The following is a 23,456-nucleotide window of genomic DNA, read 5'->3' as shown; positions in this document are numbered from 1 at the left end:
TTACGCATCTGACTTTCGAAACACCACCGTGAACAGCATGTGGTGTATCTAGCACACCCACACTACTTAATATTATGCCCCTCTATCAAATGCGACACCTAACACTTTGACGCCGACCCGCGCTTCAGTGCCATCGCCTATCACCGGTTTTGCTACGCCACCTTCATTCACGCCTGTGTGCTCGCTCCAGAGATTGCCAGGGAGAGGCTCTGGCTGGCTTCCATGGACAGATATGCCGATCCCAGTCATTACTGCCACACGGCCGCACACTCTACTGTCTTTGACATGTCGGAGGTTACCATTAGGGAGGTCACTCGTGCCTAAGGTCTGCCTGGACTGACCGTAGCCCAATAAAAATAGTCCAACCCATTAACCAGCGCTCTTCGTCGCGTGTGTTTCATGGTGAGTAATTTCGGCTTATACATTGGCCGGGAAACTCGCTCCACTACCCAAACAAAGCTTGACTGAAATGCGGTTGGAAGACATTGTCAAGCGGAAGTGAGGAGATCTCCTCGTTTCGCCTCATCCTGAGCATATATATTTTGAAGACGACTCAAAGTCAGTCATGTGAATCACTTTGCATCACCATGGCACAAGAAAATGAGCGGCTTCTTCATCTTTCCTCCTCTTGTGAAAGTCGTGTTGGGTCCCTCCCCTCCGTGGTCGAGAACCTCTCCACATTGCGTGAGTATACTGCCCGTGTAAGAACTCCACACTGGCACCAATCACCTATGTGGACTACGCCATACTTTCTTCCCCCCCAGCCAAATTTGCAATCTGGATGTTCAATTTTCTGGTGTCTAGCGCTCTCAATATTCACTGCACTGCAATGGAATTGTTATGTGCAGCGACCTCGACTTGAAGTCAGCCACAAACCTGACATCAACTATTCCCCATCGCTTTGAGGACACCGGACGCTACCACGTAAAGAAGTGCCTCTCTTATCTGCCAAGTCATCCTGGAGACATAATTGTCCACACTGGCACAGTCCGGTACTCCGAGGGCGGCCGCATCCTTGCCTGTGGAATTCCACTTTGCGCGGGAGCGGCTCTCCGAGGACATGCCAGAGCATCAGTTTCCGGTACCGCAATGGAGGTTGCCGAGCCGTTGGCCATGTTTGACATCTTTGCAGTTGTGTTTATCGCAATCCCACGCACTTTTGCGTCAGTTTCACAATATTCTCTTGTGATAGTTTCGGATGGCCGTGTATGAGCTCTTCCTTTCTTTTGTTGATTCGTGCCTCCAGTAATCGCCCAGTATTTTTGAAACACTTGGAGGATCACCCACAATATTTGCCCTGATTGTCATTCCGGGATATCACTTGGCTCTTGTCTCAGCTTCCAGTCAGTCGTACCCGGTCATCGACGAGTCCATCACGAACCGATATTTCTGAACCAAAAGTAAGAAACAAGATGTATAATAAGATATTTGACCCTTCAACTACCTTGCCAAATCTCTTTCATGGGTGGAATTCCACAAAGAGGGGGTCTATTGTGCGAGTGATCCGTTGTCGGGTACCTAACTCGCGGGCAAGATAAGATAACGGGGAATTTGTTAGGTTCCATCCCTTTGTTATTGGCGCTTCGAGAGCTGGGGGCTGGCGGCTGCCAGTGGCATGCCATCTGTGGTCGACACGTGCTGAGCCAGGGGTAAAAAACGTGGCGAATGGGCGGCGCGACAGATTGCCTTCAACAACACGGGGAGGACCGAGGATTGGATGGATGTTGGGATCGCTGGTGGCTTATGCCTGGCTTGCCTTGAGACCTGGTGAAGGGGTTGACAGCAAGGGAGGAGGATCACGGATGATCTCGAGGGCAGAGACAAGACGGCTTCATGTTTGTACATAACTGACCTTGGCCAAATACGGCATGAGCTGTGAATTGAAATGTCCCTATTACTGCTGTCCAAGAGCTGAAAATAATCAACAGCATTGTCACAAGGAAGATCTATCTCGACATGACGTGAAGTTAAGCGGCATGTTTTTGTATGCGATAAGAACGGTTACTCAGACACGGCATCGGCGTCCTCACTGTCGATAAAAAGCGCGGACCAAGGCTGGCCCAAGCGCCCAACTCCATCACAATCAACCAATGAGCAGCTCCCATCCCCGGTGTTGTGGAGAAGGCGAGACGTAATCAAGCGTGACCAAGCCCAGTGCATTGCCCACTCCATTCCTCCAATTTTGACTCGGACGGAGACATCAACAAATCTGGAATCTGGAATCTGCATCTCCATCTCGGCTGAATCTGCCCGGCCCAAATCCTTCAACAACCCAACTTGCCCACGCGTGCGTCTCGATTGCTTCTGGCCCGTCGCTCAGTCGATTCTTGATGCCGGCAACGCCCTTCCTTAATTCTCAACCCGGGTTGGTAGTCAGGTCACGGTCGTACTGCGATTTGATTGTCTCCCTTCAACAACCAACTTGAAAAACTTCAATTTCTGTACGTGCTTTCTCTGTCTGGCCTTTCAGGCCCCCTTCCCCCCTCCCCTTCATACCTTACCTACGGGACCCCTCCTCGCCCTCCGGCTCCGTCCTCGACGAAAGCCCCCTTCTCTGGCCAGGCCCCTCCGAGTCCGGGCCACTGCAGTCCAGTCCCCAATCCAGTGCTGTGCCCGCCGTCGCCCTCCCCCATCCGCGACGCAGGGCAGGGAGCCACCACTAGTGCAGAGGTGGAGGCAGCCAGGGCTCGTCGCAGGTTGCAGTTAGCACAGCTTCCACTTCCCTTGGTTCCCCTCCTCTGCCCTGCCCTCCCGTCCCGTCCTTGTGTGGGATGGATTGTTGTTGCTGCCCCGTGCCCCCCGTCCTGCCCTCCGTCCCTGCCCCCCCCCCCGTCATCAATCATCACAACCACCAGGTCGTCGACCATCATCGCCCCTCATCACCACCATCACCATATCCCCATCAACAAAGACAACGACGACGACAACAACAACAACAACAACAACAACAGCATCTTATAGCAACTGCCTTATCTACCTGGTACTTCCTCTGTGCGCATACGTGTTGCGCTTGCGGTTCGGTTCAGCTGGGAAATGCAAGCTGCTCCTTTCTGCACGCCTCGAAACTCAGCAGCAAATGGTTTGGAGAAGGTGCTTCTACCCTTCGATCCTGGGCGCCAAACATGGTCCCAGCCAGTCATTTCACGTGCCCCCCTGCATCTGTATCAGCTTCTCTTCAGTTCCAGTCCCTCCAGAGACTTTGTGCTGCCCCTATCCTCAAGGCTGCCGAATCCTACTTGCCGTCGCCAGCGAACCCTATTTTTTGCCTTAGTTGTCCTCCTCCTCGTGAACCTGCTCCCCTTCCAGGTCTGGCCAGATTGGGGCAATGCTCGGCGCCCATCTTACCTCATCGCTACTAATCATCGTCTACCTTGGACCTTTACTGTCCTGGCCTCGCTACACAAGCTAACGCCGTCTACTCCTCATTGCAGTTTTAAACCTTGAGATACCCTATGTCCGACCGATTAACAAGCTCATAACCCAATTCGATACTTTCTCCCCAGACCAACGCCATTAGACGAAAAATCCGAGCTAGGCTAGACCACATTCGACCAGGACGGCCACATAATCCGGTCAATCCGCAATTTGCATCCCACTTGCTTTTCAACCCCGCCGCATGCCCGCCCCCCCGAACTTGCATACAATTGTCAAAACAGCTACCCCAATCGTGTCCGGTGTCAGTGCCCCTCACCGCTGGCGCCACAACGTACTCATAACATTCGCCCAACATGTTCTGGCGGTTCGGCGGCTACGCTGTTGCCAGCACAATAGAGAACATCCTCGACCGCGGCGACTTTGCCCTTGAAGAGCTTCTCGATGAGAGCGACTTGATCCAGGAGCTCAAGCAACACAATGCGAAGCTGGTCGAGTATCTCCGCGATCAGGATGTCCTCAAGAGGTTGCTAGAATACGTTGTCGCGCCCAAGCTGGAGCCCGTGGCGGCTGCTGAAAACGAGGACGACGCGGAAGACGAAAACCAGAGGGGTATCTCCCTACCCTTCACTCGACCCCGCGCCTCATCGCGGGCCACCGATGCGAGCAATGATGACAGCGCCGTCGAAAAGAAACGGAACCGCTATGCTTTCGTCGCGGCCGAGATTCTGTCGTCGGACAATTGGTCAATATTCGAGGCTCTTATGGAAAGCAAAGACCTGCTGCGCGAGTTCTGGCAATTCCTGAAGCGCCCTGCCCCGCTCGACCCCCTCCAGGCCAGTTACTTCACCAAGGTCAATGAGTCCTTGTTCGACAGGAAGACCGAAGAAATGATCGATCTTCTCAAGTCTCTCGATAACGCGGTTCCCGATATGCTCAAGCACGTCGACTGCCCCATGGTTATGGATTTGCTGCTGAGAATCATCAGCTTGGAAAGAACCGAGGCTGGGCATGGTATAGTCGAGGTAGGTGGATCAATTTCTGCATTAGGATCTTTCTTGTACTAACTATTGTCTCGTTCAGTGGCTCTATACCCAGGATGTGATGCCCTCTCTGCTTTCTTTCCTCGGCCCAGAACATGGCTGGGCAACCCAGACATCCGCCGCCGATTTCATCAAGGCCATCATTACTGTCTCCGCCAATGCCTCGCAAAATGAACAGACCTGCATAGGACCGAACGAGCTCACACGACAACTTGTCTCAAGACCCTGCGTGGAGCAGTTGATCAATTACATGCTTGGTGGCGGCAACCCCCTCACGTGTGGTGTGGGTATTGTCATCGAAGTCATTAGAAAGAACAACTCCGATTACGACCCAGAGGCAACCGAGCCCAACTCGACCCCCTCGGCCCGCGACCCGATCTACCTTGGAACCTTGCTTCGCATGTTTGCCGACCATATTCCGGATTTTATGAGGCTCATCATGAACGCCCCGGCGCAAAAAGAACGTTTCACTTCCACGTTTGGTGATCATATCGAGCCGCTGGGCTTCGACAGGTTCAAAACATGTGAGCTGATGGCTGAGTTGCTCCACTGCAGCAACATGGGCTTGCTGAATGAGGTAGGCGCCGAAGAAGTCATTGCGCAGCGTGATGCTCAGCGACAGTTGCTGCGCACGCAAGGCCGGCTTGTGCCTGTTCGGGAGCAGGAACCTCCATCCGCGGCGGAAGATATCACAATGCGCGCGGCGCACTCTTCCCCAGCGGATACCGGCAGAAAGCTGGGGGTCACCAATACATCGGTAGATGACGATGGCTTTGAGGAGGTCACCCATACCACCGACGAAGACATCACGCACGGCATCGAGGAGCTTTCCGAAGGTTCATTGCCAGGCCCGACATCGTCATTCCTGGATAAGGACGAGGATGATTTTGTTGACGAGCCGCTGAGCTCTCCAAGGCTGCGTGTTCGCGACCACCATAATCCCATGGAGGATACAGCACCCATCAAGTTCGACGATCCGAACCTGGTGGTGGCGCCTCTGTCCCCTACCAAGAAGGCATCCGTGCCAATCAGGACAGCGTCTGCTTCTGAAGGGCAAAACGATGATGGCAACAAGACAGAGGAAACCACCGCCAACAAAGAAGGAAGTGATCCGGACCTTAAGCCGTCCGAGGATGCTCAATTGCAACTTCGCGGCGGCTCGGACAAGCCCGTAGCCCCAGAAGAGATGTCTCCCTACCCGGACGATACTCCTGCGCCGCTCTTTTCGACATCCGCCCGAACAACAGACCTCTCGGAGCCTAGCCAGGACGCTATATCAAAGGAGGAGCAGGCGGAGACCAGTCAGATGTCTACCGGTGGAGAACAAAGTGACCCCGATGCCACCATCGCCCACGACGCTTCTCAGGCCGACAAGAAGCATGAGCCTGTTGTTGGCGACTACCTTAAAATGCAGTTTGTCGAATACAAGGTTGTCCCCACGATTTTGAGCTTCTTCTTCTCTTATCCGTGGAACAACTTCCTGCACAACGTGGTTTACGACATTGTGCAGCAAGTGTTCAACGGCCCTATGAAGGACAGCTATAACCATAAGCTGGCTATCAGCCTCTTTGAGACGGCCGACATCACCAACCAAATCATTGGTGGACAGCTCGCCAGCGAGAAATCTGAGAACGAGAGAAAGACCCGTATGGGATACATGGGGCACTTGACGCTCATTGCTGAAGAGGTGGTCAAGTTTACTGAGCGCCACGAAACCGAAGTTCTCACAGAAAGCATTTTGGAGAAGGTCATGGCGCGGGATTGGATCGAATACGTGGAAGGCCCGCTTAGCGCTACGCGAACACGCGATAATGCCGTGCTTGGGGGTGTACGACCAGAGAGTCTGATGGGCCGTTCTGGCTCCGGGATGTCTGGCGTAGGACTCTCCGCTCTTGGATCTCTTGGTCTGAGTGGCGGTTCCAACGCCCTTGCTGAGGCAGGGTTGAATGGAGGACAGGATGTTGCGGACAGTTCGGGTGGAAATGGAATCGGGCCGTTTGCCATCAGCGCCGGTACTCTTATGAGCGGGTTTGGTAGTTCGAGCGATGAGGACGAGGACGAGGAACAGGACAACGAGGAGGATGTTAACAATGAGGTTGGTTATTCTGATTATGTCTCATCTCTTCTCCCACCCCATGACATGTTCCCCCTGGGCTCAAGTGAGCCCCTGATACCGAGCAAACGCGACCACGGCTCCTTCGTCGACGGGGAGGAGCTTGCCGAGGCCCACCATGTTAAGGATGTTGATTTCGAAGTCGATGTCGAACACAACGAGCCCTTCGAGGAACAAGACTACGAAGACGACCCAAGCAGCTATGGATTGGACCATGAGGACTTCGAAGAAGGTCTTGCCGACTTTGATGGCTGCTCTCCAGCCCTTGCTCGGAAAGCGGAAACGTTCGCACAGCGACCCCCTACCCAGACAAACTCGCCACCGCCAGTTCGATCCTCCGAAGCACTATCACCAGTGAGACCGCAATTTTCCACCCAGGAGAACCCTATCGAGCCTGCATGGGGAGTTGATGAGATCGACGCTCCACTCTATGACGACTTTGAAGGCCAATGGACGAGGCCAGAACCAAGTCCTACCGACGCACTCGAGCTCAATCACTTCCTGTCTCAAATCAACCGGATGATCCACTTTCCTCCTCCGTCCCCTTCTCGAACAGAGGACACCGACCAAATATGATTATGAGGGTTCGATCCCCAATCTCTGAACCCTCTGACGCGAGACTCGGGCAACAATCATTGCTCTGCATCTGCTTCACGACGTCCGAGCTGTCAGGGTTATTCTTCTGGTTGAGGGTGTTGTATGATTAAAGGGCGCCAAGGACATAGTGGGCTAGCAACTTCGGACATGTTTTCCTCGCATTTTCCTCCTTCTCCTCACTCCAGTGGATACTCGTGATCAGGTTCCCTTCCTCGGGGCCGTGGTCGGTTCTTTTCTGACACCAAGGGTGCCGCAACGCCAAGAAGACCCCCTTATGCTTTCCATGGTTCCTTCTATCGTTGCATATCACTTATATTTCGCACGATGGCATGATCTCTGTCTCCTGACCCTTTATCCGTGTTACTACGCAGTTGCCAGTCGCCATGCCTGCCTGATTCTGCTCACGTTTTCTTGATTCACATTCCACTAACCGTTTCCCTTTGTTTGTTTCTTTTCCAGATGCGAACAATATGCTAATTCAGCATGCAGTTCCGTGCTTACACCGATCCTCTGAACGCCAACCTCTCAAACTCGATGAATCCACCTTCGATTCCACCGCCCCCACCACCACCTCCCCCGCTTAACATTCCTCCTTCTCGTGCGCGTCTCCAACTTGCTGCCAGGCTAGCTATGAACAAGCGTAACGCTGAAGCTGCAGCGAACGGCGGGCAAGAGGGCGGCTCGGCTCAAGCCGACAATTCCACCGGTTCTGGTACATTCAGCCTCCCAGATGAGTCAGCCAGCGATCGCCTCCGGAATCCCTTTGAGGATGAAGAGGAGGACGAGGATGAGGACAACGATGGCAATGGGTCTGGCAGCGATGATGGGGAGCTGGATAACACAGCCCATAACGGCTTGGGAGGTAGTACGTGGAATCGTGGGTCCTGGTGGCGCGGGATGGTTCCCGGTGGACAGAAGAACAAGAGCAGGGGGGATAGTCAGGATGCAGAACGATTCGGGGATGGGCGTGACAGCGAATCTGATGATGGGGCTGACGGAGGTGACGTGGTGGATGATATCGACGACGAAGAGTTTGGAGACTTTGCCATGCCTGAGGTTGAAGGCAACGCCCAAGATTCGGAACAGTCTCCCACTTCGGGCCGTACGGTCTCTGGCATCGACCCTGCGCGGGAGAAGATCCTGGTCAAGCCGCTCCCAGTCCATCCGAGCAAAAGCGGTAGTCCGTTTGGTAATCTGTGGCCTTTCTCTACTCCTGGATTTGGCAAGAAGGATGAGAGGGAGGTTCCGACGTCTTCGACGGGCGAACAGGGCTCAGAAAGGCAGAAGGAAAATGCTAGCCCTAGAAGCGGTGTTCCTATCACAGAGGAGCCCGAGGAACTGGATGCTGTAATGGAGGATCTGGTTATCGGCGAGGACGGCAAGAAAATCAACCGCGCGGTTGAGGCGAAGAGGAGGACAAGTATTGAGGATCCGGATGACGACGAGGCGGAGGAAATCTTTGTCAGCAGGCCTACCGGAGCACGCTGATTAACACCATACCCCTGGAGATGATACACATGTCGTTTGGTTATTGTTGGTAGGTGGTAGAGGTAGATGAGATACAGATACACACAAGACGGTCACTGTCATGATCGGAACGATGACGATGGGCGGGTGGAGGTAAACCGGTGCCGGATTCCTTACTTGTTTTTCAGTTTGTATTTCTAGCATTCAGACCCACCGAAGCAACTTCTTTGCAGTCGCTAGGGTTCTCTCTTTGCCGTCATATCGTCCTTCTTCCAATATTTCTTCCTCCAATGACTCGCGTCGGCCGAGAACTCACGTATACCAAGTAGGCGTCGGAATCTCCCCCAACAACACCCATCTTCCCACCTCCCTCCGCTTATACGCGATCGGATCATGCAGCGTATGCGTCCTCAAGTCCCGCCAGAATCGATCCAAGCCGACCTTACTCGCCGTCGCCCTTGACCCTGTCACCTCAAATACATCACTTGTCACCTTAAGGCCGACATCCGTCACCACAATCTTTGCAGCCGCAATCAGCTCGCTTATCTCACCCCTTTGCAGCGCCGTCACCTCCCCCCGGTTATCTCTGGTATGATTACCAGCATAAGCAGCAAAAAGACCAGAAATCCGCTCATTGGCCCGATCAACCAGCGCCGTAGCCGCAAACAAGTGGGCGTGGTGCGTACCGTACGTGGACAAAATATAAAACTCATCTGTGGCCTTTTCGGCGGGAGCAACGGTTTCGCGCTCGCCGCCTGAAAGGTAAGGCCACGGCCGTGTGCTCTTGCGCGTGTAAGCAGCTGCTAGGTCCAAAGCCGCGAGCGCGATGCCGAGGTAGAAGTTGGTGAAGACCAGTTGGATAGTGGGAAGCAACAAAGTGGCAAAGGGGACGCCTAGGATGTCTTGCAGGGGTTGTTTGGTGGAAGCATCCCAGCCCAACGCGTCCTCCCAGGAGACGACAACGTTGGAGATCTGCGCTGAGCCCGATTCGGTCAGCCGGAGACCGATGGCGTCCCAGTTGAAGGAGAAGGTGATGCCGGGGTCGGTGGTGGGTACGTAGGCGAAGATGTGTGCGCCGCCAGACTCGGGGAAAGAGGAGGAAGAGAGGGAGCCTTCAAGCACGATCAGGTCCGAGACGGCCGCGCCGGTGGTGAAGTGTTTGGAGCCGTTGAAGATGATGTTGGCCGAGTGGTTCGGGTCGGCGGTGATGACGAGGTCGCTGTCGCGCGGGTTGACGGCACCGCCGACGAAGAGGTTTTGTGAGGTGATGAGTGCAGTCCATTTGGTGATTTGGGAGGGGGTGCCGAGGATGGAAGAGGAAAAGGCCCAGAGGAGGTGATAGCCTAGCAGCATGCCGATTGAGCTTTTTGAGGTGTCAGTCTGTCAGCATAGCCCTCAATGGCTGCTGTTGATGGTGGTAAGGTGGTGAACTCGGGGCATTCTACTCACCCATCACCCTTGGCGACTTCCCGAATTGCCTGGTAAGCCACGCTCCATGGCTGTTCACCGCCGCCGTACTCCTTTGGACCAAGGATCTTGAGTAGGCCGGAGTGTTTGAGGAGAGCCACTTCGGCACGGGGAGTCCTGTTGGCTTTCTCACGGGCGGCGGCGTCGGGGGCAAGAACTGCGGCCACATCTTTTGCGCGTTGGATCCAACCAGTCGAGTCTGAGGGGAGCGTTGACCATTTGGACTCGTATTCATGGTAGATGGACGGGTCGCTGCTTGGATGGACGGTGTCCTGGTTGTTTTGGGAGGAAGCCATGGTGTTGATGATATTGTTATGGTTGTGAGATGGGGCAAGTTAAAGGGGGTACCAGACAAGATTTTGGCAATGAACAGGATGTGAGTGTCACAAGTCTACGACGACAATGGCTGAGATGGCGGTTTGCCTTCGTTATAAGGTTTATCTTGTTTTTGACGCTCAAGAAGTTTGGCTGGCAGCCATCACATGTTCCTTCCTTCCCCCAGTGATCTTCCTTTCTCAGGATTGCGCACTCAGACATCAACATTTCGCAAGCAAGGAGGAAGCTCAGCATCCCATGTCCTCGGGAGAAGCTAAATCTCGAGATCTCGTCTTTGCTCTTGGGTTTTCGGTACGAAAATGTCACCGCTTTCGGATCCCAGGGATTTAAGGCCTAGGCTTATCGCAGGTCATTGCTACACTAAGTCTTTGATCTTACCGTATTAGCACTCTTTCGGCGACATCGGCTTTTAGAGCCTTGTCATTGGTGACTGTTTCCTCACCAGATGCAGGTCAGTATTGTGCAATCAGTCCGACGGATGATAGCATCTTGCCAATACCGTATTAGCACTCTTTCGGCGACATCGGCTTCTAGAGCCTTGTCATTGGTGAGTGTTTCCTCACCAGATGCAGGTCAGTATTGTGCAATCAGTCCGACGGATGACAGCATCTTGCCAATGCTCCCTTTCAAACCAAGTTGGGAACAAGATGTTTCTCGCGGTAACCCATTTGGGACCTATCGAAATCAGACCCGGTTAACTGTCTACATCTCGACACGCCGAGTCCTTTCCTACAATAGATTTCTCTATCACCAAAATTGCAGCTTTTGGCGCCTTTCACACGCCCCGAAACCGCAACCACAACCCGCGACAACACCAACCGATCGTCCAACTCCACCTTTCCCCGCGCCAAGCCCATCATTTCGTGATGAGATGGGTTGCGACTCACATGGCGTCATCTGGTCGCAATATTGTGAGAACCGACCGACGGCAGCTCGAGTCCCAAAAAGCGACTTCGCACACAAGATGATGATCGGAACAAATTCAGAAGTGGTGTGGTGTAACTACAAGACGCCGGCTATGTGTACGCCAGTTGAGCGGAGATGGAGAATATCGAGCCTCACCCTTTTAGCCAAGACCCTTTCCCTTTTCAAGCAGATGTTTTTAGCCCCTGAGCGGCACTTCTCAAAGGACAAAGATCATGAAACATATTGAGTTCAGCTTCCCAAGACAAAGCATATAGGTACTCATGCCAAGTACGCCCAAACAGACATCATGGTCGACGCCAGCACACTCAACAGCGACCCTCACAGGCTCCTCTTTGCGTAAGTCACCTTCTCATTCCTCCGTATTCCGGCCGGTACTAAGCTGAAAGCAGCTACTGGGTCCCCAACGTCTCTGGCGGTCTCGTAGTCTCCAAGATCCCCCAGAACACCGGCTGGGACCTCAAGTCCAACGTCCGCTATGCCCGTACCGCCGAATCCGTTGGCTTCGAGTACGCTCTCACTCAGATCCGCTTCACTGCCTCGTACAGTGCCGCGTCCCAGCACGAGTCTGTCTCGTTCTCACAGGCTCTCCTTCACCACACCGAGAAGCTCAAGGTCATTGCCGCTATCCTTCCGGGTCCCTGGAATCCTGCTGTCGTGGCCAAGCAAGTGGCTAGCATTGACAACTACACCGATGGACGTATTGCTGTGAACATTGTTTCGGGATGGAATAAGAGCGAATTCCATGCTAGTAAGTGAAAGCCCATACAAGCTTAAGTGGTAAAGACAAGAATAACACATGGTACACCACAGTCGGTGAATGGTGGCTCGACCACGCCGAGCGCTACCGCCGCTCCTACGAGTTCATGAAGTGTCTGCGTGGCATCTGGACTGCCCCGGAAGACGAGGGCTTCACCTTCGCCGGCGACTTCTATCGGTTCCGCAACTACAAGCTCAGCCCCAAACCCATCGCCAGCCCGCACCCGGAGATCTTTCAGGGCGGCAACTCGGACGATGCCAAAAACAATGGCGCCGAGGTTTCCGACTGGTACTTTATGAACGGCATGGACCTTGAGGGTTTCCAGACGCAGATCGCAGACGTAAAGAAGCGCGCCAAGAAGTTCGGCCGCGAGAATGTTGTCAAGTTCGCCGTCAACGCCTTCGTCATTGTCCGCGACACCGAGGAGGAGGCCATCCGCACTCTTCAAGAAATTCAGGGCAAAGCCGACGTCGAGGCTGTGGAGGCCTTCAAGAAGGAGGTCCAGAACGCGGGAGCCAGCTCGAGCAACAAGCAGGGCATGTGGGCGACTAGCACGTTCAACGACCTGGTGCAGTACAATGATGGGTTCAAGACTAAGCTGATCGGCACCAAGGAGCAGGTGGCTGAGCGGATTGTTTTGCTCAAGAGCTTGGGCGTCAACCTGGTGTTGACTGGCTTCCTTGACTATGAGGAGGAGGTCGAGGCGTTTGGCAAAAATGTTATACCCCTTGTGAGAGAGCTTGAGAAGCAAGGGAGGGGAAAGGACGAAGTGTTTGAGATTGAGAGGACTGGCGATGTTTATAGGAAGTAAAGAGAGGAGGGATATGGTCGGACCATCAAGGGACCACGTCGTGCCACAACGGTGATCCCGCCTCTTTGCATGACAAGAATTAAAGGAAAGGGACAAAAACTGCGATTCAGCACTGTGCAAGTGCAAAATGGGATGGAGTTGAAAAGCGCCAGAGCATGCAAGAAAACATGCAGGTTCAATAGGTGGGCAGTGACGGGAGGTACAGTCATCTTATCGATAAAGAAATATTTATCGATAAGGTACGTATGGGGTAATTGATGTAAAGGAGGCGGCGCACCTTGGGATTTCCCCTTTTCTTCCTTGGACCATTCAATTCATCAATCCCTTGCATTCGTTCTCATCCACTCTTTCGGGCAGTACACTGCTTATGAAATCAGGTGTCTTATTTTCTTCCAACGGAAATAAGAGCTGATAAGAGTTGGCATTAGATTATGTAAGTGACCAAAGAAAACAAGACAAGCAGCTGTCCATAGCTAACCAACACAAGCCAGAAGGGATTTGGAATGGACCAAAGTCCAGGATAATTGACCCCGTGATACTCGTCAGTTCCCCGCCATTCTGACCAGACAGTCGGGCTTGCAGACCTGATGAGCTAGAGTAGCCTCACCGGGGCGACACCCGTCCATCTCTCCATGCCGGACACCGACCGGAAACCAGACTGGTTAGACAGGCAGACCCAGAAGTCGACGTCAGGTCCAGAGATGTCGTCTGGCAGACAGTCCAGGTCTCTGAAAGCTGCTGAATAAATACATTTAAGCCTTATAAACCGTGGGAGTAGCCTGGACGCAACTGCTTCCCGCATCGGACCCGTTGCCGCTGGAGATAAATATTCCAGAACCGCACTGCACGAGGTTGTGTCGTCCATCCGCCGAAACGGTAATTTGCCCAGTGTTTGCGTCGACGCAGCCCTTGATCCTCGCCATCGAACCGGCCGCGACGCCGGCGTCAACAGAGTTCCTGTCGCCCAGCTTGACCTGCACCGAGGCAGCCGAACTACCGGTCGAGACATACAGGATGCTATTAGTGCCGCGCCATTGGACAGAACCGTTGCTGTCCAGAGTCCAGCTAGCCGCCAGCTGCGAGGGGACTCCAGTGCCGCCGTAGCCTACCCAGAGGACCTGGTTTGAAACCCCCCATAGCCACAAGCTCTTCACCCCCGACGTCGCAGAAGTATACGGCGTGGAAACCAGGAAGTTGTAGCCTGTAGGCTGGCAAGTGAGCGGAACAACGGTGCTGGGCGTCGATGTGGTGGTCACGGTGACGGTGGAGGTGGCGGAGACGGTCTCGGTGATGGTGACGCTGTCGGGCACATCGGTGACGGTCTCGGTCACGGTGCTTGCGTCGGTGGCGGTTGCCGATACAATGGCGGTCTGGGTGCTGGAAACAGTCATGGGGACAGTAACTGTCACCTCCTCACCGGGAACCGTCACCGTCACAATTTCGGTCTCGACGGCAGCAGAGACGGTTGCCGTCACGGTGGCCAACTCGACACCCACGCACTTGCATGCCTTGACATACTTGGTCCAGTCGGCACAGTCGGCTGACGCATACTCAGGCAGGGTAGAGGGAGCAGCAACAACCGTCCGACGGGCTTTGACTTTGAAGACGGTCGGCTCGGCGAGATAGTATGTTGCAGTTGAGGTGACACCGGGGGCCAGCTCAGTTGAGGTGGTGGTGAGGGTTTGGGTCAAGGTGCGCGTAACCGTGTCCGTCTGGACCGGTCCGGTGGATGTGACCGTTTCCGTGTAGAAGAGGGTCTCTGTCAATGCGGTCTCCGTGGTAGTTTCGGTGAAGAGATCGAGAGTTGTGGAAGTAAACTCGGTGACTTGGTCCACCGTGGTAGTTACCGTTTGGGTGGAGGTAGTTGCGGCTGCGGTGGAAGTCACGGTGACGGTGCCGAGGTTTGCTGAGCAATCGGCGAGTCCGGTGTCGGCGAGGGCAACCGCTAAGGATGATGGTTAGACGAGATTCGGACTCGCAAGGGAAATGGAAGGGAGAGCATGTACCTTTCAAGCACTTATTACTGCGACAACAAGCAGCGGAAACGCCTTGCAAGAGGGCAGCGCCCGAGAGAGCGAAAAGTCCCAAGGTCTTCATCGTGATGATGGTGATAATTCAAAAGAGTGACGAGGGTGAGATGAGGAACTACTCTGCTGACCGTTACCGAGCCCGACACAGACAGGACTTGACCAAGTGGGATTCATCTCCCTTTTGTAGGTATTCTGCCATTCTCGATCTTTTCTCTCTCTGACGCTGTCCATCGTGCGATTTTGGCTATTCGAGGCGCTATCATTTTACCTCAGCTCTCTACATCCTCGCAAGCCTCGACCATTTTGAAGCCCATGCTGGGTCCCGGAAATGGACGATAATTTGCTAACCGGTAGAAAACCCACACAAACAGTGTTCGACAAGGGCTACCATTCGCGGAACTACGAAAGCCTATCGATAGCCGGATTAAAGAATTCAATAGTGTGAGAGTGTTTGCACCAGGCGGCTGAAAGCTTAGCACGCTAATTACCCCGGGCTTTGAAAAGAAAAGACCGAGGTCTAGACCAGCATCTGGTTCTTACATAATCATTGACACTCCCTCCCAGGCACTGCCCGCGAGAACGGCTCAGCACACGGTCGACGTTGATGTCGCCTATTGTTGGCGCCGGCGCCAGTGGTGCCTACGCTGCCATCCGGCTCAGAGAGGATTTTGGCAAGAGCATCGCCGTGACTGACACGAGTTTGCGGCCGGGCGGCCACGTATCAACTTTGCATCCGCCTCCTTTTTTTTTTTTTTTTTTTCTTTTTTTTTTCTTGTGTCATTTTTATACCTTCTCATCCAGCCGCAAACCTTTCATTTTCCACGGACATCTCATTGTTTATGTCAATAATTCTCTTGCTTGTTTTTCTTTCTTTTCGGCATTCGCATAGATACACGCCAATCGCAACCCCATTATCCTACCCTTCCCGTCTTGTTTGCCTTGTCCTTGACAGATGCCTTGGTCTCCATCCAAAACCACATTCGCCGTAAGAACTGAGAGACGACCAGTTACAGGGACCTCCGGACCTCGACTGGACATAAACTTCTCTCAGCACATTGCGTCGCGGACCTTGGAAATCGCGAGTGTCACCAGTGTTCAAGATGCCGAGCTTGGAAGCTTAGCATCACTGCCTCCCACGGCTCCCATGAGTGGGCTACTTGATGAAATTATCGGACTGTGACAAGCACATACGACCATACCCACTGGAAAACTCGGGATCCCGTCCGCTCTCCCATAGATAAGCCAGTGAGGGCCAGACTAGTAGTTGGGTCGGTGACGACCAGCGAATCCCTGGTGTTGTATGTGTTTTTTGTTCTGACTTTACTTTTTCACTTCTTTTTGCAATCCAGTTGTTTCTCTTGATATTTCTCTTACCTCTTTTAATAAGTCCACCCAGCCTGTCCTTGGTATTTGTGGGTGACGCCGTGACGGACAGCCGGGCAGGTGCTGGACTCCGGCTCGGATGTCCGGTGTGGGCTTCGGTTCCCGCAAGCGACCAGGCGGTGCGGGGAACTCGGGACGAGCTGGCTGTGGCGGATTGGTATGGTAGGTCGCCATTTCCGGCCTTGCGAGAGTGGTTCCAATGGATGCCATATGATGATTGCACTCGATGCTCGTACCGAACGAGGGTCACTCAATCAGACGTGGTTTGACTCCCTTCTGATGATGTGAACTAACAAGCGCAGCGTGCAGTTAAGGTGCCATGGATCATGGAGAACCAGGGACGTGCGGCAGTGTAAACATGACCTGAGTGAGGTTGCCTGTGCAATGCAGGTGTCGGAGTGCTTGCCTCATGCAAGAGCTGATACCGAGAAGCTATTTCAGGGTCTCCTGCCAAAAATACCGCAGTTACCAGTGCTCTGGAAGTGCATCCGAACTTCACATGAAGCACGTCGACGGCGGTGTCCATGGTGTTGGACGTGACGATAGGTCTCGTGAAAGTCGCCGAGGTAGGTACCTAGAAGGAAGCGTGGGAATTCAGGGCAAGAGCCCCTGGAATGAAGGATTCTTTGGACGCTGTTCCAGGGCTGCGGGATGTTAGTGATGTAGTCGTGACTACCTGCTTCGCACTAACACTAACACAACAAGGGCATGAACTTGCCGTGGAAGGGATGGAACAGGAAACGCTGGGCATCTACCGATGAGTGCTTGTGTCAGCTGTCATCCATCGATGTCTCCCCCAAGTTCGGCAACTCTTCCCTGGCTCTCCACCAATACCAAGGGCAACCGAGACTTTGCCATCTCACGATGCGTCTGTGTTTCAATGGACAAAAAGTACCATATGGTCGGTCTCGCCTGACGCCCCAATGCGGTGTTTTGCGCTCCTTCGCGCGTAGTGACTGCACCATCCGGCATTCCTCCAACGCAGTCCGGGAACCGCCAAGGTCATCACCACTTTGCCCTGAGACTTGGCCTGGGACACATACAAGTCGGCAGATACTTGGTCCTACATTGTTGACTAGGGATAACCGGGCATATAAGAATGTCCTGTGCCCCCAGGAGCCGTACTCAAGAAATCTTCTGCCAGCCAATCTCCCCATTCCACCCAAAGACGACATCAACCGACTGTCAGTAGGCAACCTGTCCCACCCAGTTTGCTGCTTCAATGGCCCTCCCTGCTTTTCTCGCCCGTCTCCTGTCCCATTTCTCGTCTAACAAAGCCAGCACCACAGAGAAGAAAGTACGAGTCGCCTCTAACAGCTCAAGCACGACTACTTCCAGTATCCAAGCCACTCCAGATCCAGCCGCCAACATGCCCGGTGTAACAGCCCCGTCCGGTACTAGCAAGTATGACCAGATCCCCGGCCCCCTCGGCATCCAGTCTGCCCAGCTTGGTGGCAAGGTAGCGCTTGTAACCGGTGCCGGTACGTGTTCCTTTTTTGTTATTGTCATCGTTGTGTTGTGAAGTCGTGCCAAGCAATGCTGCAAGGGGCAAAGAGTGAGCGACAAGAGGTGGGTGGAAGGGAGCTCGCGTACCCGGACGGGACGGCAGCTTTACCCCAACCCCAAGTCCGATTTCCCCATGTTCAGCTCCGGCGACGCCCTTTTCCCCCAATCCATTTAATCACCACATCTCAATCCCTTTCAGTTTGGAACACAAAGACATTCTACCCCTCAGACATCGAAAACAACTCCCACTGCAGGGTGTGCTGCGCAACGAGTCGTCATTGGTTCAGTCAGGACTGTGCAGTTGCACCACACAACATGCCTGTCATGCACCACCATCACCGTAGAGGGCCAAAGAGACTGACAAAATCATCCCTTGAGGATTCCAGGCCGCGGTATCGGGAGGGAAATGGCGCTCGAGCTTGGACGTCGTGGAGCCAAGGTGGTAGTCAACTACGCCAACAGCGACATCTCGGCCAACGAGGTTGTGCAGGCCATCAAGAAGAGCGGCTCCGACGCGGTCGCCATCAAGGCCAACGTCAGCGATGTCAGCCAGATTGAGAGGCTCTTCCGCGAGGCCAAGCAGAGGTTCGGCAAGCTCGACATTGTGTGCTCCAATTCGGGTGTTGTCTCGTTCGGTCACATCAAGGATGTCACCCCGGAGGAGTACGACCGCGTCTTCAACATCAACACCCGTGGCCAGTTCTTTGTTGCGCGCGAGGCCTACAACAACCTTGAGGTTGGCGGCCGCTTGATCCTCATGGGATCCATCACCGGCCAGGCCAAGGCCGTGCCCAAGCACACTGTTTATTCTGCTAGCAAGGGGGCCATTGAGACTTTTGTCCGCTGCATGGCTATCGGTAGGTGGCTGTCATGGATTCTTCTTGGGGATAAATGCTAATCACAAGACACACTGAAAGACTTTGGAGACAAGAAGATTACCGTCAACGCCGTCGCTCCTGGCGGTATCAAGACGGACATGTACCACGCCGTGTGCAGGGAGTACATCCCCGGCGGCGACAAGCTCGACAACGAGGGTGTAGACGAGTATGCCGCTGGGTGGTCGCCTCTTCACCGCGTGGGTCTCCCCATCGACATTGCTCGTGTTGCCTGCTTCTTAGCTTCCCAGGATGGCGAGTGGATCAATGGTAAGGTTATCGGTGTTGATGGTGGCGCCTGCATGTAAGGGAGTGAGTCAGACACTGTAGTACAACCACGTCTGGATGTATCAGTAACTAGGAGAAATGAGGATAGATGGGAGGTGGAAGCACGGTAGATGATCAAGGGTCGAGAGTGTAGCATACATGGTTAGCAAATTCATACTCGAATCAACATATAAATAGACTGAGCTCCGTGCTGCTGTTACCAAGGCGCTGCTCATCATGTCTTGATGTTCCACACAATCTGTGATCGTTTCATGTTGAGTTGCGACCACCACAAGCGGGTATCTGCATTCCAGCTTCACAATACTGGCCTGGTTTGTATGTTAGTCCGGTACCTGAAAGGCCTATCTTCTAGTCTTGAGGCTATTGAAGGAGATAGAGAGAGGTAACACAGAACACCCATTAGAGGTTTATGTGGCGCCACAAAACCTTGCCAATGAAATTTATGTGTCTTATATCCGTTCAACGGGATATAGCTCCAAAACCTTCTTGTTCAACCCATGATCAAAGTAGGTACCAAACTAACAGACTGACCAGCATCGTATTGTATTGTATCACCAGTGACGGACTTCGGTGATTACCTGGCAAGAACAAACAGCCCGCACCCAGCGGGTCAACTTTCCCTTTACCTTTGATTCACACACTCGGTTTCTTTTTCACTTTTTGCGAACAGGAAGCCATCACCGGCGTACGTTACCTCCGAACAAGGGCGTGTTCTTTCCAAACTGCAACTGATACGCGACTGAACACCCAGCCTGACGATCAGTGGACCAAGATCTTCAGCATGCCCGGCGCGCCTAATTCTCATGCGCAAGCTGTCTACGCCTCTTGGGCACGTCTCAGACACCTGAAGGAGTCAAAACAACCCATCGAGGTATCAGGCTCCAGCTTGACCATTGCCGATGCTATAGCAGTCTCGCTGTATGATCCATCTCGAAAAGTCCTTTCCGTCTTGCGCCCTCCAAGCCGACAGTCACTAACAGGTTACGAACAACAGGCATGGCGCAAAGGCCCATCTCTCAGACGACACCCGACAGGTTGATCGCAGCATCGCATTACTCGAAGAGCGCATACAGGCAGGCGACGTTATCTACGGCGTAAACACTGGCTTTGGCGGTAGCGCCGACACTCGGACCGATGCAGGAAGCGAGCCCCTGATGCGCCTACAAGGCGCATTAGTTCAGCACCTTAACGTTGGAATTCTTACACATGCCGACAAGGGCCGCGATGGGAGCAACTCCTGGGCAGGAAAGCCTTACGACAACGAGCTTCTTCGCAGCCATGCTCTCCCGAATCCCGTGGTCCGAGCCACCATGCTTATACGCTGTAACTCCCTGATGAGAGGCCATTCTGGTGTTCGACCGCTGATCATGGAAAACATTATGAAGCTTCTGAACAGAGACATGGTCCCTATCATTCCGCTTCGGGGAAGCATTTCGGCCTCGGGTGACCTATCGACTCTCTCGTACATTGCCGGCGCTCTCGAGGGAAATACAGACATTTACCTCAAAACCAGGAAGCCAGGCAATAGGACGGAGATCTTGCCGGCCGACAAAGCTCTGTCCCTTTCTGGCCTGGAACCCGTGCGTTTTCAAGTCAAGGAAGGACTCGGCATCACCAACGGCACCGCACCCTCCTGCGCCACCGCCTCCATTGCCATCCAGGAAGCCAACCAGCTGGCCGTTCTTGTCCAGCTTCTAACGGCTATGGGTACCGAAGCCCTGGCCGGCACAGCGGCAAACTACCATCCTTTCATCTCCTCCGTCCGGCCGCACCCCGGTCAAGCAGAAGCAGCATCCAACATCCTAGCCTTTCTCGCCGGGTCCAAAATCGCCGCACCCTGCGAAGCGAATCCCGAATCTGAAGGCGAACCGGCTAAGGTCCGAGGCCTTGCTCAGGACCGCTACGCTCTTAGGACCGCACCGCAATGGATCGGACCACAGCTCGAGGACCTGGACCTTGCTACGAAGCAGGTACAGACAGAACTCAACTCGACCACAGACAACCCGCTGATCGACCCTACGTCCGGACTCATCCACCACGGCGGTAACTTCCAGGCTATGGCGCTTACCTCGGCCATGGAGAAGACCTTACTGGCGCTGCAGAACCTGGGCCGCTTGCTCTACGCGCAAAGCTCGGAGCTGCTCAACAACATGACGAACAAGGGCCTGCCGCCTAACCTGTCGGCGGATGAGCCAAGCCAGAGCTACACGTGCAAGGGCTTCGACGTCAACATGGCCGCGTACATGGCCGAGCTGGCGTACCTGGCTAAGCCGGTCAGCCCGCATGTACAGGTAGCGGAAATGAACAACCAAAGTGTCAATTCGATGGCGTTAGTTGCGGCTCGTTATGCACTGGAAGCGGTCGAAGTTGTTAGTTTGATGGCGGCGACTTACATATACGTGCTCTGCCAGGCGCTAGACCTGAGAGTGCTGCAGTTGAAGTTCCGAGAGGCCCTATCGGTGCGTTTGCGAGATCTGGTTCTCTCCGATGTTGCCAGGCAGAAGAGTCCGAAGTCCAAAGAGGAAGAGCACAATGGCTTGTGCGAAGATGACATCACGAAGAGCCAAAGGCTTGCCAGCAAGCTTGCAGAGTGTATCCGTGACCAATGGGACAAGCTAGCCTCCCTGGATGTAGCAGAGCGAGCGTCCGTGGCAACTAAACAGTCAGCCTTGGACGCCCTTGAGCTTCTTCACTGTGGGACGGAGTACGATCGTAGAACCTGGGGCCTCAGCGATTTGCAAGCCTACCACTTGAAGACCGCTCGAGTGGTGGCAGATTGTTATGGTGAAAACCGAAATACCTTGCTCAAAGGCAGGCAGGACACTCGACGGTGGCTCAGCGGTGGCTCTACAGTCGTCTACGAGTTTGTCAGGAAGGAGTTGAAGATTCCACTGAATAGGGGCGTGGCTGACCATCCGCCGCTTCTAAAGGAGGAGTTGACGAGACTAAAGGAGGCGATCCGCAGCGAGGCAGGAACAAGAGCCAAGGAGATAGAGGAGGGTAATGACTTACGGTCAAGAAACAGGATTCTTGGAAGCATGGCGTCGGAGATTTATGAGGCGATTTGCAGTGGGGAGTTGCATTCACGGATTATGGCGTTTGGAAGGGATAGCAAGATGTGGGGAGAGGCCTCGTCTTCGTAGTTCATACCATTATTAGTTTGTGCTTCAGAGAGGTTTTCGTAATGGCAGAGAAAGAAGGAATGGGTTACATTTCATAACTTCATGCTTGCTTCCGAAGCTATATCGGCGTATATTCCTACAAAATTCACACCAAAAAACTTCATGCTCGCTGATATCTGACTAGAGGATTAAGGAACTTGATGCGCTCCCCGTTCGTTTTCTTCATCTCTTTCAGAGCCATTCAAAAGTCCAAGTTACATGCGGCATAGAGTCCTTATTCCTGTCAGCAAGTGCACCGTTTCACACTTTTGCACTTTCAACAGCCAAGCCTAGTAGTGTATTGTGAATCGGTGTTCAAGCTGTTTCTCGTAAAAGTTAGTACGGCCTGTCAAAGACAACGTCAATATCTCCCTCGCTAAGCTGGAACGAGAACCGCTTGGAAAGATCCTGAAGCGTCATGAGATCGGGCTCACCGCTTCCCTAGTTTCAGCTGAGCAGAGCCTCTCGAGGGGATCAAGCTGTCCTTGTACCACTACCGTTCGCAACATTTCGAGACACTGGTGTGGTAGTTTGGTCCTAGCATTGGTGAAGGACCGCACGTGTCATTTGTGAGCAGGCGCTTCAGGGGTGCACATCCCATGCGGAGAAACTCTCCGCATCAGGTATACGGCGTATTTTTTGCCTTCCCCCCTTTGCGCTTATCAGATCGTAATCGGGCTATTAGCGGTAGGTAGAGGTAGGCATGGGGATTCAAGACATCATGACCCCTATGGAAGTGAAGTCCACTACATCCCGCCACTACATCCCAAACCCAAGGAGGAGGGACCCCACCCCGAATATACCTTACCCCAATATCATTTGTTGATCCCTGTTGTTGGTGTTCGATTTGTTGAGAGACTGAAACCCTCGTCCCAAAAGTCATCGATTTCTCTGCTACTGGCGATAGAGTCAATACCAGAGTTCCTGGCTCGTAATAAGGTCTTTTGGCCTTCAGGGGTTGGTTCTAAATGAACTGTACGGACGGACCTTTGTTGAATTAGCATAATTCGTCCGACGTTTGATGTTCATATGATGGGCTCAATGGTACACTAGCTCATGGTCGATCACATGGCTGATCGACAATGTCTTATCTCTTTAGGCCTGCCTGTCCTGTGGTGGGACCTCCATCACCTTCCTGACGCGGGAATCTCTTCCACATGTTGTAGTGTAAGGCAAGGACCCCTGCTTTTTTCGCTTATGTGCAGAGTAGTGTACACTATGTACCTAGTTGAGGGGGATGTTCCGAACAATCAATCTTTTGTCTCGTGGCATGCGACTGATGTTCTTTGGGGTAACCACTGTAGTGTACATACACTACTCTCC

At 53.5% G+C, this 23,456-nt stretch overlaps 8 protein-coding genes across 8 annotated transcripts; 6 read left to right on the top strand and 2 right to left on the bottom strand.

The window, feature by feature from the left end:
- Positions 1–587: 587 nt before the first annotated feature.
- B0T23DRAFT_400047 (uncharacterized protein) lies at positions 588–1,393 on the top strand (the record flags this gene model as incomplete). Its single annotated transcript, XM_062838465.1, has 3 exons — positions 588–701; positions 805–1,163; positions 1,258–1,393. The coding sequence occupies 3 exons, from the start codon at positions 588–590 to the stop codon at positions 1,391–1,393; spliced, it is 609 nt and encodes a 202-aa protein (XP_062688376.1).
- A 2,335-nt stretch (positions 1,394–3,728) lies between these two features.
- On the top strand, positions 3,729–7,104 carry B0T23DRAFT_326782 (SIT4 phosphatase-associated protein-domain-containing protein; the record flags this gene model as incomplete). The annotated part of the gene is made up of 2 exons (XM_062835571.1): positions 3,729–4,397; positions 4,456–7,104. The coding sequence occupies 2 exons, from the start codon at positions 3,729–3,731 to the stop codon at positions 7,102–7,104; spliced, it is 3,318 nt and encodes a 1,105-aa protein (XP_062688375.1).
- A 504-nt stretch (positions 7,105–7,608) lies between these two features.
- Positions 7,609–8,613, top strand: B0T23DRAFT_400045 (uncharacterized protein; the record flags this gene model as incomplete). Its single annotated transcript, XM_062838464.1, has 1 exon — positions 7,609–8,613. One exon carries the CDS (start codon positions 7,609–7,611, stop codon positions 8,611–8,613), a length of 1,005 nt encoding a protein of 334 aa, XP_062688374.1.
- Positions 8,614–8,904: 291 nt separating this feature from the next.
- Positions 8,905–10,355, bottom strand: B0T23DRAFT_326846 (acyl-CoA dehydrogenase/oxidase; the record flags this gene model as incomplete). Its single annotated transcript, XM_062835575.1, has 2 exons — positions 8,905–9,955; positions 10,042–10,355. 2 exons carry the CDS (start codon positions 10,353–10,355, stop codon positions 8,905–8,907), a joined length of 1,365 nt encoding a protein of 454 aa, XP_062688373.1.
- Positions 10,356–11,119: 764 nt separating this feature from the next.
- On the top strand, positions 11,120–13,239 carry B0T23DRAFT_48266 (luciferase-like domain-containing protein). Its single transcript, XM_062841337.1, has 3 exons — positions 11,120–11,658; positions 11,712–12,070; positions 12,133–13,239. The coding sequence occupies exons 1-3, from the start codon at positions 11,609–11,611 to the stop codon at positions 12,888–12,890; spliced, it is 1,167 nt and encodes a 388-aa protein (XP_062688372.1). The 5' UTR covers positions 11,120–11,608; the 3' UTR covers positions 12,891–13,239.
- On the bottom strand, positions 13,096–14,987 carry B0T23DRAFT_367577 (uncharacterized protein; the record flags this gene model as incomplete). Its single annotated transcript, XM_062836425.1, has 4 exons — positions 13,096–13,189; positions 13,498–13,625; positions 13,658–14,835; positions 14,897–14,987. The coding sequence occupies 4 exons, from the start codon at positions 14,985–14,987 to the stop codon at positions 13,096–13,098; spliced, it is 1,491 nt and encodes a 496-aa protein (XP_062688371.1).
- Positions 14,988–17,525: 2,538 nt separating this feature from the next.
- Positions 17,526–18,992, top strand: B0T23DRAFT_433052 (tetrahydroxynaphthalene reductase, variant; the record flags this gene model as incomplete). The annotated part of the gene is made up of 3 exons (XM_062840410.1): positions 17,526–17,784; positions 18,196–18,666; positions 18,727–18,992. 3 exons carry the CDS (start codon positions 17,526–17,528, stop codon positions 18,990–18,992), a joined length of 996 nt encoding a protein of 331 aa, XP_062688370.1.
- Positions 18,993–19,753: 761 nt separating this feature from the next.
- On the top strand, positions 19,754–22,115 carry B0T23DRAFT_436472 (L-Aspartase-like protein; the record flags this gene model as incomplete). The annotated part of the gene is made up of 2 exons (XM_062840577.1): positions 19,754–19,890; positions 19,967–22,115. 2 exons carry the CDS (start codon positions 19,754–19,756, stop codon positions 22,113–22,115), a joined length of 2,286 nt encoding a protein of 761 aa, XP_062688369.1.
- Positions 22,116–23,456: the final 1,341 nt, after the last annotated feature.

Source organism: Neurospora hispaniola (assembly GCF_033458365.1).
Source record: "Neurospora hispaniola strain FGSC 10403 chromosome Unknown B0T23scaffold_10, whole genome shotgun sequence".
Lineage (NCBI taxonomy): Eukaryota > Fungi > Ascomycota > Sordariomycetes > Sordariales > Sordariaceae > Neurospora > Neurospora hispaniola.
The sequence above is the reverse complement of the archived record's forward strand: the minus strand, read 5'-3'. Positions and strand labels throughout refer to the sequence as shown.

Excerpts from the sequence above, each read along its gene's own strand:
- B0T23DRAFT_48266 (XM_062841337.1), top strand. The coding sequence starts at position 11,609 with ATGGTCGACGCCAGCACACTCAACAGCGACCCTCACAGGCTCCTCTTT. Across the intron at positions 11,659-11,711 it reads CCTCACAGGCTCCTCTTTGC|CTACTGGGTCCCCAACGTCT; the intron begins GTAAGTCACCTT and ends AGCTGAAAGCAG. Across the intron at positions 12,071-12,132 it reads TAAGAGCGAATTCCATGCTA|TCGGTGAATGGTGGCTCGAC; the intron begins GTAAGTGAAAGC and ends GGTACACCACAG.